Source organism: Chrysemys picta, chromosome 9 (assembly GCF_011386835.1).
Source record: "Chrysemys picta bellii isolate R12L10 chromosome 9, ASM1138683v2, whole genome shotgun sequence".
Lineage (NCBI taxonomy): Eukaryota > Metazoa > Chordata > Testudines > Emydidae > Chrysemys > Chrysemys picta.
The window spans coordinates 43995980-44008916 of NC_088799.1; the positions used below are offsets into that span (position 1 = coordinate 43995980).

General features: G+C 43.2%; 1 protein-coding gene across 11 annotated transcripts in view; it reads right to left on the reverse strand.

The window, feature by feature from the left end:
* LOC101939719 (beta-galactoside alpha-2,6-sialyltransferase 1-like) overlaps positions 1-12937 on the reverse strand; it is a 104390-nt gene that overhangs the window by 28453 nt on the left and 63000 nt on the right. For 9 of the 11 annotated variants that reach the window (XM_065556989.1, XM_065556994.1, XM_065556991.1 and 6 more), the window contains 2 exons: positions 4673-4819; positions 1235-1922 (listed from right to left, as the gene is read on the reverse strand). In XM_065556989.1, the coding sequence (XP_065413061.1) occupies positions 1235-1880 (646 nt within the window). In that variant the 5' untranslated portion in view covers positions 1881-1922; positions 4673-4819. The remainder of the gene's footprint in view (positions 1-1234; positions 1923-4672; positions 4820-12937) is intronic. The other 2 variants (XM_065556996.1, XM_065556990.1) reach the window with 1 other exon arrangement.

Genomic DNA, 12937 nt, shown 5'->3' on the forward strand with positions numbered 1-12937 from the left:
GACAAAGCCCTGGCTGGGATGATTTAGTTGGGAATTGGTCCTGCTTTGAGCAGCGGATTGGACTAGATGACCTCCTGAGGTCTCTTCCAACCCTAATATTCTATGATTACTAATATTATCTATTTGGATTGCAGTAGCGCTTAACAGCCCCAACTACACCAAGGCTGGGCTAGGCCAGAGGTTCTGCTGTTACAGAGAACGGATGCGCTAAATAATGAATAATACCACCTAAACTTTTCTATAGATTTTTTTTTCATCAGTAGATCTAAAAGCACTTTAAAAAGGAAAACTGTGTTATTACTCCTAGTTTAACTGAGTGAAACTGAGGCACAGAGCGGCAAAGTGACATGCCCAAAGTCACCTGGCAGGCCAATATTAGAGTCAGGAATAGAAATCAGGTCTCCTGAGTGATAGGCCAGTGATCTACCCACTAGGAAACACTGCTGCCTCCTCTCCTCCTTCTCCAGAGCCAAAGTGCTTGTCTACATGTTTTATCAGTTATACTGGTATAATGCTATCAGCATAGTTAAACTGATACAGTGATACCAGTGTAACTACCCCATATGGATACCCATTCCCATTTAAGAGTGGCTTTATTCCCCCCACCAGTTTAGTTTAAACTTCTTCCAAAGTGACATAAGTTAAACCAAACAAAGGCACTCAAATGGGAATCGGAATGTTCACCCGGGGAGTTACACCGGTATCACTAGAGTGCTTCCTGCAGCTGCCATGGCCATCTCCTGTTCCCAGCCTGCCCTACCCTCTCTCTTTGGGGAATCCGGCTCCCTAGAGGTCCCCAGAGTGGAGACTGCAGCTGCTTTGTACTGCTGCAACCCTTCCCTTGCTGTGGGAATTCTATCACGGGGGGTCTCCATCATATTGTATGGGGGCAGAAATCAGCATGGATCTTGAGCTGGATCCTGGCCCACACTTAGTTCAATTAAACCAATTGTGTTTTCAAGTGTTAAAGATTAATGTACACATTTGAAATGTGTACTAAGGGTACACACTAAGGGTACCTGCTCATTCTCTCTGCTCTCCACCACACACACCTGCAATCAATAAGAATCTTAATTGAATATTTCAAGTTGGTGCAAGTGTCTTTGTGAATTCTCAGATTAATTTGAAATGGAGAAAATCCTATGGGTAAATCAAGTGCGATGGCGGATTGTTCTAGCCTCACAGAGTTCAAAAGCCAGATGATATTGTTTTATCCTAACAGAGTAATACCAACCTATCTCTGGTCCCAGATGCGAGGACTTCAGAGATCCTGCTGAGGACACAACAGCGCATTGACGGAAGTGGCCAACTTCTTGGCTGAGGTTTTTTCTTGGTAGATACATCTGCCATTCAGAGGTATTGAATGGACCGTCTGACCCATGGATCATTGTCACATTCACTCTGTCCCGGAGCTGGCACAGCAGTTTCTCCGGACTGAGTTTGGCAGTATTCCTTTGCCCTTTGTAAGTCACATTGTACTTGTTCATGGACAGGTAATTGTTTTTGACCTTTCGCAGCCTGGGTATGAGATTCTTTGATGAACTGTCCTCATTCCAGACATTCACAGAGAGCAATGATTTCTTGTACTTTGCCACTGCATTGTTTCCTGGAGGGGTTGGAGAGATGCTGCCATTTACTTTCTCCATTTTGACCAGTAAAGCAACAGATAACTGGTCGTTCTCATTGACATCTTTGCTTGAAAGAAGTCGGGATGTAAGTACATCTCCTTTTCCCAGAGCTCTGGGAATCTGAAAACTTTTGCTTTCTGTTTTGAAGGGAATATAGTAGCCTTTTCTTATTTCCCCCCACAAGCAAATAGTCAGAAACACAAGCAATAACAAGAGTCCACGCATTTTTTTCAATAGATTGATGCGAACCATAATGTATGGTGCATCAGAATGAGGTGATTAACGATGCTGGGCCTGAAAAAGAGGCAAGAAACAACTAATCAAAAGAAGCAGTGGGGGAACTAGAATTTTTTTCCAGACTTCTCAATCCATCTAAAGGCCTGATCTAAAGCCACTAGCATCAATGGAAAGACTTTACTGGGCTTGGATGAGGTCCTAAATTCAATATCAACCCAGGCCCATGCTCCTTATTGAGTTATATGGGAGACCTCCCTCATCCCCAATTCTATATTTTTCCTTCTCCAAAGAGTGTATGGGTGCAGAACTTTCATGCCAGGTTAGGTGAAAATCCCCACTTTACTATTTTTTAAATAGATATTTAATGTCTGAAACAACATCACCATCATCAAGGCTCCCTGCCTGAATCTGTCCCTGGTTCTTGCCTGTGGTCAGAAACTACCATTTCAATAACAAAGTTTGTTTAAAGAACACTGTGGAAAATGCAAATTTTATAAACATCATGTGAGTTTCAAGATAGCTACACTGAAACCTTAGTGAGCTCATAGGAAACTTCTGCAAATCTGTAAGTGACTGACAGCACTCCCAACATGTAGTGTCATTAAACAGCTGGCTGGAGCCAATGAGTCTACATTAGTGTTTTGTTTTTTTAATTTTTTTATTCTCAAAATGCTCTTGGTTTGATATTAATTTAGGGTACAATACAGAATATCTGGGGGAAGCGAGGAAGCTTTCTGCAGCACAGTGCTCCAACAAATGCAGAACACCCCACCTTCAGCAGAAAATAATTTCAGCAGCTGCATGGAGGAGACGGAGAGTTTGTTGTTTAGGGGAAAGACATTCTGTTGCTAGAGTGTTGTGATGCAGAGGCAGAAAATCAACAGCAGGAAAACACAGGTCAATTCATTATTCAACCTCTGTTCAAAGCCCAAGGAAACACAAGGGGACAGGTGTAAACGAAGATATGCTGGCAGTCTAAAAGCAGCTGTGGCATTTACAGCAGTGCATGGTGCCTGGACATAGGTGGGCAATGAAGGTGACCAGAGAGCATGGTTGCCAGCTCTGTACATGCCAGTGCCTTCAGGTGTGTTGCTCAAGCTATGTCGATACTTAGCTGTGCCGCTGTAGCACTTCTGTGTAGCCACTCGCTACAGCAATGGGAGGGTTTCTCCTATCACATTAGTTCATCCACCTCCCCAAGAGGCAGTAGCTAGGTTGATGGAAGAATTTGTCCATCGACCTAGTGCTGTCTACACTAGGGTTAGGTTGGCTTAACTACGTCGCTCAGGGGTGTAGGTTTTTCACACCCCTGAGTGACGTAGGCAGGCCAACTTAACTTTTTAGTGTAGACCCGCCCTCATGATATGAGAGCAGCAAAGAGAGGGCAGATGCTCGAGTGGTGTAATAGGGCCAAGAACAAGGAATTGGAACTGCTGTGCAGAGGAGCTGGGCACTGGCTCTCCATACCCTACATGTCTGTATCTGACTCCCAGGGTGAAGAGAGTAGTCTGGCCACCTTGCAATCCAACACAGGGGAATGGTTTCCCACTCCAGAAGTGCACAGGAGTTGGTGGGGAACTAGCAACCATACGCACAGTGCCTGTTACTTGGGATCGGTGCTGGAAGTAATTTTTCTGGGCTAGAGCCATAGGCAACGCTTCTGTTCTTCGGGATGTATTAATTTCATTGTTCAGGGTTTATTTTTAGCAATTTTTGAGTTCTATGTAAATGTCCAAAAACAAGTGGGGTTCAGGGTTTACTGTAATTAATTTAGTATACATCATAATGAGTTATATTACTTATTACAGTAGTATATATAATGAGTACTCTTTTTAATGTTTCTTAGTGCATTTTAATATAGTGCTGTTTGAAACAGTACTACAATTAAAGCACACTAAGGAACCTTTAGTGCACACCAGCAGGGTATAGGGTACAGGCTCCATCTACGCTAGTGTGAATAGGTTCAGCACCTGAAATACAGGCAATCGAATTTTGACCTCTTGGAGCCAGTCTCATACTTCTGATTGAACAAACCCAGTATCCCCAAGTTCCAGCCATTCATTCATAAGCAATGATGTCTGACCATATAAAGTTCCCTTTATTTTCTATTTCTATCATCCGTGAACTCCCAGAGAAAGGAATGGAGCCACTTAAAAGGCAGGTGATGGTACAGACTGAGCCATGAAAAATAGATATGCAAAACTAGGGCCCAAATACGCAAACCTTTCCTTGTGTTTGTCTTAGGACTGGTCTACCTTTCAGACTTAGGTGGCTTAACTACAGCCTTCAGGGCTTTCACACCCCATGCAATGTAACTAAGATGACTTAAGCGCTGGTGTAGACATCACTAGGTCAATGGAAGAATTCTTCTGCAGGCCTAGCTACTGCCTCTTGGAGAGGTGGAGTTTACTACCGTGACAGAAGAACTCCTTCTGTTACTCTAGTAATTGTCTACACTACAGTGCTGCAGCTCTGCTGCTGTAGCATTTCTAGGGTAGACATAACCCCAGCAACAGGAGCAGTCCCATTGAAGTCAGCAGGACTCATGTGAGTGAAGACTACTCAAGTCCATATAGAGCTGATCCTGGGATCCACTAAAATCAACAGGAACTTTGCCAACTTGCTCATAGGAGCAAGCCCCTGTGAACTTAACACTTAACCAGTGTCTAGCACTTTACATCCTCAAAGCGCTGTCCAAATGTTGACTGACTAAAGGATTGTTATCCCAATAAAGACAATAAAATCTATTATTAGACTTCAAAACAAAGTCTCCTCTGTATTATTTGAACTGCTAATGTATTTGTTACCTGTTGTTGGCTAATACTTGAGTTAGAGCAATCACTGCTCATTTTTAAGTATCTGCAGGTTTTCTAACAATGGTGAGAAGCTGTGTTCTCTTACAAATCCAACACATCAGATTGATGAGCAGATTTCAAATAAAGGTCACAAGCCACCTGCAAAAAAAGAGAACTTTATTAGAGAAATATCAAATAGCATAGGGAACCAACAAGGATTTTCTTAGGTATGTGTTGAAGTCTTGCAGAGAGAATTCTGATAGCCAGACCTGGCTACCGTCAGCAGCAAAAAAATGTTAATCAAGTAAAATCCTTCTGAGAGCTCAAACGTCTATTGAAATGAGCAGGAATTGTTCAAACTTTGCCTGTGACAAAGCAAAACATCTATCTTTCTCAGTTTAAAAAAAAAAAACCTAGAGAGTCTCACACCAAAATTTAGAGCCACCTAGCAGTTTGCATGTTCCGTCCGCAGCCTGGCTAGCAAGGATATTACAGTGCCCCCAGTATGTTTTTGGCAAATTTAAAGTGAATATGTAATGTCATTTTTAGAATCATCTAGTTAAACAGTGTCTTTGCGAGTTTCTCCTGAGTCTTAGACGCTCTGTCTTCTGACTAGTCACTTTTTGCTCTGCAAATATTTTACTGTAGGTTCTGCAAAATAAAGTGTTGTTCTTGTCTTATTCCTTCAGCACAAAAGCCACACCACCAAACACACATGAGCCTGCTGGACAGGCTCAGTATTGCTTTTCACAATAGCACTAAAGTATTTTGCATTCAAGTATCATCCAGAGGCCCCATTAGATGAGGGCCCCACGGCACTGAGTGCTCTGCAAACGCTAGCCTAAAATAGATTATTTCCTGTTTTCAAAAACGATGTGGAGGAAGGAAACCATTACAAAGCAAGTGATGGAAGGAGCTACAGTGAAAGAGCGGGGGAGACTTTACAAACCATTATGACCCTGCAAAAAGTTACACACATGCTTAACTTTACGTTAACACTGAAGTCAGCAAAACTATGCACATGAATTAGGTACACTTGTAATTGTTTGCAGGACAGGGGCCTAGATTATTAAAACTTCTTTTAATGTCAATAGTCAGATAACATTAAAAGAGAGTGCAAATCGGCAGATTTGCAACACACATGCATTCAACCCACAGAATCAGTTGTTAAAATTCAAATATGTCCCCACTTTCATTAATGAAATTTTAATCACAAGTGTTTGTTATAATGTGCTTCAGTAGGACATAATGGTATTTGCCTTTATTGACAGTTGTACATTAAACTATTTTTTTTATAAATCTGTTGCTTGAAAGAGTTAAAGGAAGTTGTGAACTTAAAAAATTCCCTTCAGTCAGGGGTTTTGGGGTTTGTTTTTAAACCTGTTATTGTTTCAAGTAACAAAATTACAACAACAGATTGGAGGAAAAAATATCAATTTCATCAGTTTGTTTACTTGGTGTAGTGGAGAGCATCCCTGCTGGAACTAGGGGTGCTGCACCCCTTTGCTTGAAGTAGTAATAACAAACAGCAAATACATTGTTTCCAACATCAGCACCCCTGCCTTGTGCCTAATCAGCTTCATGGTTTTCCCTGTACTGTTGGTAGCTCTAATTCTGCAATCAATTATGCATATACTTAATTGTTCACATTGGTAATCTCATTGGAACAAATCCCCTATTGTTTGTGTGGACCTTCTGCTCGTCAAGAAGGGAGCGAAAATCATTTACCAAGTAGGAAAAATGTGGCTGTGAAACCTAATGATTTGTCAGGAAGCCTCCCGGGTAGGAGTACCACCTAAAACTGTATGTAATGCTGACAGACCACGGTCGTCGTTGGGTGGGACTAAACCGGGGATCTCTAGAGCCTAGTGCATGAGCCTCTACTGCATGAGCTAAAAGCCAACTGGATGTTAGCAAAGCTGTAGAGCAGACTCATTTTCTCTCTCTCTCTAAGTGGTCTCGGTGTCACTAGATGGAACACAACACCACACCCAGAAGTTGTGTGGGTTAAATATACATTTTTTTTAAATGTCAAGCTGATGGTGTCCATTTAATACACAGAGAATCTCCTCATAGTTTTTACCCTCTTCAATCTAATATGAACTGGCACAGCTCCGCTGACTTCAGTGGATCTATGCCAGTTTATACAAGCTGAGAGTCTGGCAATTATTTTTGGAAATTAGTACTAAGTTACTATTCATCTTTTTGCATAAGCTGGGACACAACATTAACACAGTCCACAAAAGATGGAGCTCTGAAAATACCATGTCACTGTGCATAAAGCAAGCCAGAGCATTGACAAGAATACAGTGTATTGTATACAAGGTCTGCCATGAAGCTGGTAGTGCAAGGTGTTCCCAGGCTGCTTTACAGTTTGGCTTGGTGTGTCACACTGCCGTAGTTGAGCTCAGCAGAGGTGCTTGAGCTGGACCCCCCTTGATATAAGCTAGAGGGAGCTACTGGCAGCATTCTGTGTGCGGGAGATTTTGACTTTGGAAATCCCTCCTTGCCACAGCCCAGATCTATCAGCCTTGCAGGCGTGCTGAAAAACCCATCTTTCCTCCCCACCTCTCAGACTTCTGGGCAGGTGGAGGGTAAAGAGGTTCAGTGGCTATTTATTAATGGGCAGTCTTTTATATTGTGTTAATATATGGGCACCTACAAGTGTTTTTATATACTGGGGGGAATAAAATCTGCCAATTTCTTGTTTTTAAGAGCATAAAGGGTTGTATCTTTTGGGTCTAACCGTTTAAGTGGGAAGTGGGACTGACCTTTTCATTGCTAGGGCATTCTTTAAATCATTTACATTTTCCATGGTTAACGTTTCCCAAATTTCTTCAAACTATTTATTTAACCTAGTGACATCCTTCCCTCCCTTTTCATTTAGCTGTGATTTCACATGGGACTGCAGCCAGGAAATGCGAGAGTAGTTTGGCATTTAGCTCACATTTTCTCTTGACTGGTAGATCAGGGAGAGTAGCCAATAGGTCATATAGAAGCAGAGTCGTTACCAAAAAAATTATAGGCACCTTCACAACTTGTTTGAACTCATTCAACAGCCTGTTCCCCTCTAAGCAGCATAACCATCAAGCCTGTGTGTGTTTTAGTGCTTCCCCAACTATAGGTCTAACACTCCCCTCGATCTGTCCAGTAGGAGGTTGCCAATTCACATTGATGGGAAATCAGGTGCTTAGCACCATATTATAGCGTCCTGATCTTTGAGGGAGACCTTTAGGTGCTTCTGTAGCACAAATAATACATTGCTCCATTTTATAAGCTGGAAAGGAAAGTGAACAAACAGTTTAAAAATGGACACTACTGAATCACAAAATGTCCTCTGTTCATTTATTTTCACAACCATGGGTTAGTATTAATAATACTTCATGGTGTACTGATGTAGCATATTTGTAAAACATCACATGAGATTAACAACATGAGATTTCCCTAGATCATCCTGCGACTGAATCTGCTCTGGCAAGCGGGAAGAGAATCATTTTTCTGTGTAAATGAAAAAAAAAGAAAGGTGCAAATTAGGATAGTGCAGATAGGTGATGTTCTATTTACATAGCTGTAGATAAAATATTTGTTACAGACAGCCACATTCATTCATACACCACAGGGGTGAACATATATGTGCTCTTATAAGTGAAACTTCAGAAAGCCTACAAATATCATAATTATACCTCTTATATCAGGAATGCAGAGGTCAGATACCAGTACAGTCAAATAGGTATTTATAGCAATAATACAACATGTTGTTTTCTTCAAATCTACTGACACCTGTCAAGTGAGATTATCAAGAGTCAACTTCTACAAAGCAATAGTGCACCAATTTGTCAGCCAACGATGACAAAAATGTAAGTATTCTAGTGCCAAATCTTGGTCCTATGCACAAAGCTGAGTCAAAAGACTTTGCAGACTTCCCTAGAGCATTCCAGGAGCGAAATCCTATTCACAGGCTCGAAGATAGGCAGGCATAAGCATAAGTACCTTGCTGAACTCAACCACCAATTCTGTACCTGTAAGTATATTAGTCACAAGCCTGCCTCCTCCCACTCCCCAAACTCCTTCATGCAGCACAGGGACAGCTTCATCAAAGATCCCACTGATTTATAATGGTGAGCAATACCTATGTTAGCCTACGCCACTGAGTGGGGTGAAAGGGCAGCAGATTGCAGTGGCGGGAGGGACAGCTGCAATTGATAGCCTGCTGGGCAGCTGCTGCACAGGGAACTTAGGGGAGCGGGGAGCTGATAGGGAGAGCTGATAGGGGGCTGCCGGTCCATCCTGGTTCCAAGCCCCCACCAGCTAGCTGCAACGGGCTGCTCTTTCTGCAAGCAGTGGACAAAACAGGCGGCTGCCAAACGACGTTAGAAGGGAGCACTGCACAACTTTAAATGAGCATGTTCCCTAACTGATCAGCAATGTAACAACAAAACAACGTTAACTTTGACGACTTTAAGTGAGGAGTTACTGTACACTACAGTGCTACATCGGCTGGTGAAGACACGTTGTGCCAATGGGAGAGTGCTCTTCTGTCAGCATAGTTACTCTACCTCGGTGAGAAGCGGAAGTTATGTCAGCGGAAGAGTGTCTCCTGCCGACATAGTGCCGGTGTGGAAACTTGCATCGCTTGAGGGAGTGTGTGGCTTTTTCACACCCCTGAGCAATGTAAGTTATATTGACTTAGGCTGTAGCGTAGACCTGCCCTAAGGGAAGAATAAGGAGCATACTTAGTGTTATGGAGGCCTAAGCTAGCAGACCAAAAAAGATGTGAACTAGGCTTATTGGAAAAGGAGGTTGGAATCTGAAGCAGAAGACATAAGGGGTGAATAACAAGGAAGGGGTAGGTGAGAACCAAACCATTACATTCAAAGATGGAGGAAGAATTAGCGCCCCCCAGAAATAAATCACATTAAATCCATGTCTGCTCTTCTAAAAAGTAAGAATTCCTTCACAAGGGCCTAGTTGATGCGCTGGCAAATGCCCAGGCCCTCTCTAGATAAGCCACGCCTGTGTCACTCTTGCAAAACTGATGAGGTAACTTTGGTTTTGTGATTAAACTATCTGATAAGGATAGAATGGAACATGGGTACACATTTGCCAAAGCATAGGAACTGTCCCTCTGAAAGAGTCATTAACAGATCCTATTCTCAGCAGATCCAGTTGATCCCAATAGAAAACATGTACCCCTATTTCAAGTTCTCAGATCTGAACCTGTTAGAGAGCAGGAGAGAAAGATAACTGCTCAATTAGAAAACAAGTAAGAATTAAATGTAAGGAGGAGATAATGCTATCAGTGAGGCCCTCATTTCTGGTTGTGTCCGCACTTCTTCAGCTCTATTCTCAGAAGTTTACATCAACAGTACATGGGTGCTATGGAAGGGAACTTTGCATTCAATATATCAGCATCCCCCACCCCCTTTTTATTTGCCAAACTTTAAAAGCAAGAGTTTTGCTTTTGCTCTTTGTAAGCATTCAAATAACATTGGTAAAAAGCTGTGTCAGACATCTGCGAGGAGTCTTAATTTCAAAAAGTGACCACCAAAATGGCATGCACAAAATGATCTACAGTGCACCCAATTTCCTACTTATGGCCCAGAACCTCAGCTGCTGTAAATCAGGATAGCTGTGTAAAGACAATGAACTGCGTATACCATCTGAAGATCTAGTCCCAAATGTATAAATCCTGCATTTTCATTTACAATTAAGCACAGGCATTAATTTTAAACATTCTGAATTTAATTGGTTTGCATTAGCGTTACTGAAATAAAGAAATGTTGTGTGTTTAATGCAGAATCAATTCCAAGACACAGGATTGGGAAATGAGTTCAATTAATAGCTATGGTACATTCTAATAGCAACTGGTGGAAGAAAATAAAAGATCATTTGTCCAATAGTACTAGTCTATGTCTAAGGACTAGACATAGTTCTCCAAAAGAGGAACTTGAGATTCCTGTTTCTATTCTTGTCCAGCCAGAAACTCGCTTTCAAACATACATACAGGAAATTGAGAAAGAAAAGTGGAGAGACTTGCCAAGCATCACACAAATAATCAGAGCTCAGGAATATCTGCCTTTCAGTCATGTGCTCAGTCCACTAGGCCATGCTGTCTCTCCTTCTCATAACACAAGAACTAAGGGTCACCAAATGAAATTAATAGGCAGCGGGTTTAAAACAAACGAAAGGAATTATTTCTTCACACAACGCACAGTCAACTTGTGGAACTCTTTGCCAGAGGATGTTGTGAAGGCCAAGACTATAACATGGTTCAAAAAAGAACCATGCTCTGAAGTGTCCCTACCCTCTGTTTTCCAGAAGCTGGGAATGGGTGACAGGGGATGGATCACTTGATGATTACCTGTTCTATTCATTCCCTCTGAAGCACCTGGCATTGGCCATTGTTGGAAGACAGGATACTGGGCTAGATGGACTATTGGTCTGAACCAGCATGGCCATTCTTATGTTCTTATTTACAACCTAGGAGGTGCCTTCATGCCCACGGTATCTGGAATGTACATGTTCAAAACAAAGAGATAAGGGGTACATCATGGTACCAGAAAAACAAGGCAGAAAGATTATTGGATAAATCTAGCCTCAGATGGTCCATACAGTACCTTATTACTTTTAAACTGGTTGGGTATAAAAAGGGTAGCTTTAAGGGTATAACTTTGAAACAAGCCTTCTTCCTAAGGTGAATTCAACAACACTGCATGAGATTGCTCTCCGGAAATTGGTATTGTATTGAACCCATTTTTTCCTGTACTGTACTATTATTGCCTTTTAGCAGGCAGCCTGATTGACATTGGTTATTGAGTTTCTTTAGTATATTTTGTAATGAAACAAATTGGGGTCGAGCAATTGACTATACAATTTACCAACAAGTGTCATGGCAACAGCCAAAATAACTGCAATGTCACACACTGCTTTATCCATGAGAGACTCTTGACACAATGCATTAATGTAAAGAAAAGATGGAACAGTAGCTGCATCAATATGTCCCCGGTCAACAGGCACAGGCATGTCCCTTCAGAACTACTACACTGAAAGGAGGAACCCAGTTCTCTTCTCACAACAGTTTTACACAAAGTATACCTTAGCTAGGGGCCTTACATTGGTCCTTAAATCGAATATTCAACCAGACTATCTTATGTCCATCACTGGTGATCTTATTGTAAGCGGGGGAATGGTCCCGCTATTGTGGGGAACTTTCCTGGCTTCTGCACTACCCCGGTGAAGTGGGCTAGCGAAAGGATCCGAGTCCTCGCTCCCACTTCCTTTACCCAGAGGCCTCCCTGTCCTTGAGGTCTCCCCTTCCACTCTCCTGTCTGGCAGAGTCCTCGTAAACCCCGAAAAGGCTGGGCCCAGGATTCCTGGGGGGCTCGACCCCCAACCCTGCTGTGATCACCCAGGACAGGGGCTAGGGTGTCCCCACTCCGGGGTACTCTCTTTGCACTGGGCACCTCCCTGATCATTTCATACAATTTAAAGCAAATACAAGTTGTTTAATTAACAACTAAGTTAAAAAAAAGAATAAGGAAAAATGGGAAAAGTTAAAGGAAAACATATCACCCTGCTCTGTGGCAGGGAACATCACAAACTGTCTCTGGAACGTCAGAGCAGTTCACAGTCTGTTCCTTGTAGGCCCCAGGCTCCTTCTCAGGCCCTGGCTGTGCTGCAGAGACGCTGCGAATTGGACACTTGCTCTGGTGGTGGCCACACGCTCTCAGGCTCTAGGTGGCAGGACTCTTTTTCCCAGCATTGCCACCGCCCTGTCAGGGTTACGATCCCCTTCCAAGTCTGGCCTGCAGAGCCTCTTGGCTGAGGTGTCTCCCTGCACTGGGCCCACTGCCCAGGGTCCCCCTCCTCTCTTACCGCACCCAGCTCCAGACTGCTCCAGCCCCAGCTCCAGCTCCAGCTCCAGCTCCACTCTGCCTCAGCACGGCTGCTGCTCTGCCTTCAGCTCCCTGGGCTGCTTCTCTGGCCTCTCTGGCTCTGGTTGCTGCAGCTCTCCTGCTGCTCAATCTGGGCTGTGCCCTGGCTTTGGGGCTGCAGCTCTGCTTCCAGCAACTTAGCGTGGGCCCCTGCTCTCTCCTTAGCTCGGACCCAGTCTGTCTGACTCAGGCCATTCCAGTTCACACGGAGGACGGGACCCCCTGGCCTTCTGACTCCCTGATTAGCCTGCCCGCCCTGTCAATCAAGCTGATCTGGAGCACTGGCCTTTCCCCATTGTTCCTGGGGACAATCTCAGGCTCCTGATTTCCCATCGACCCTTCC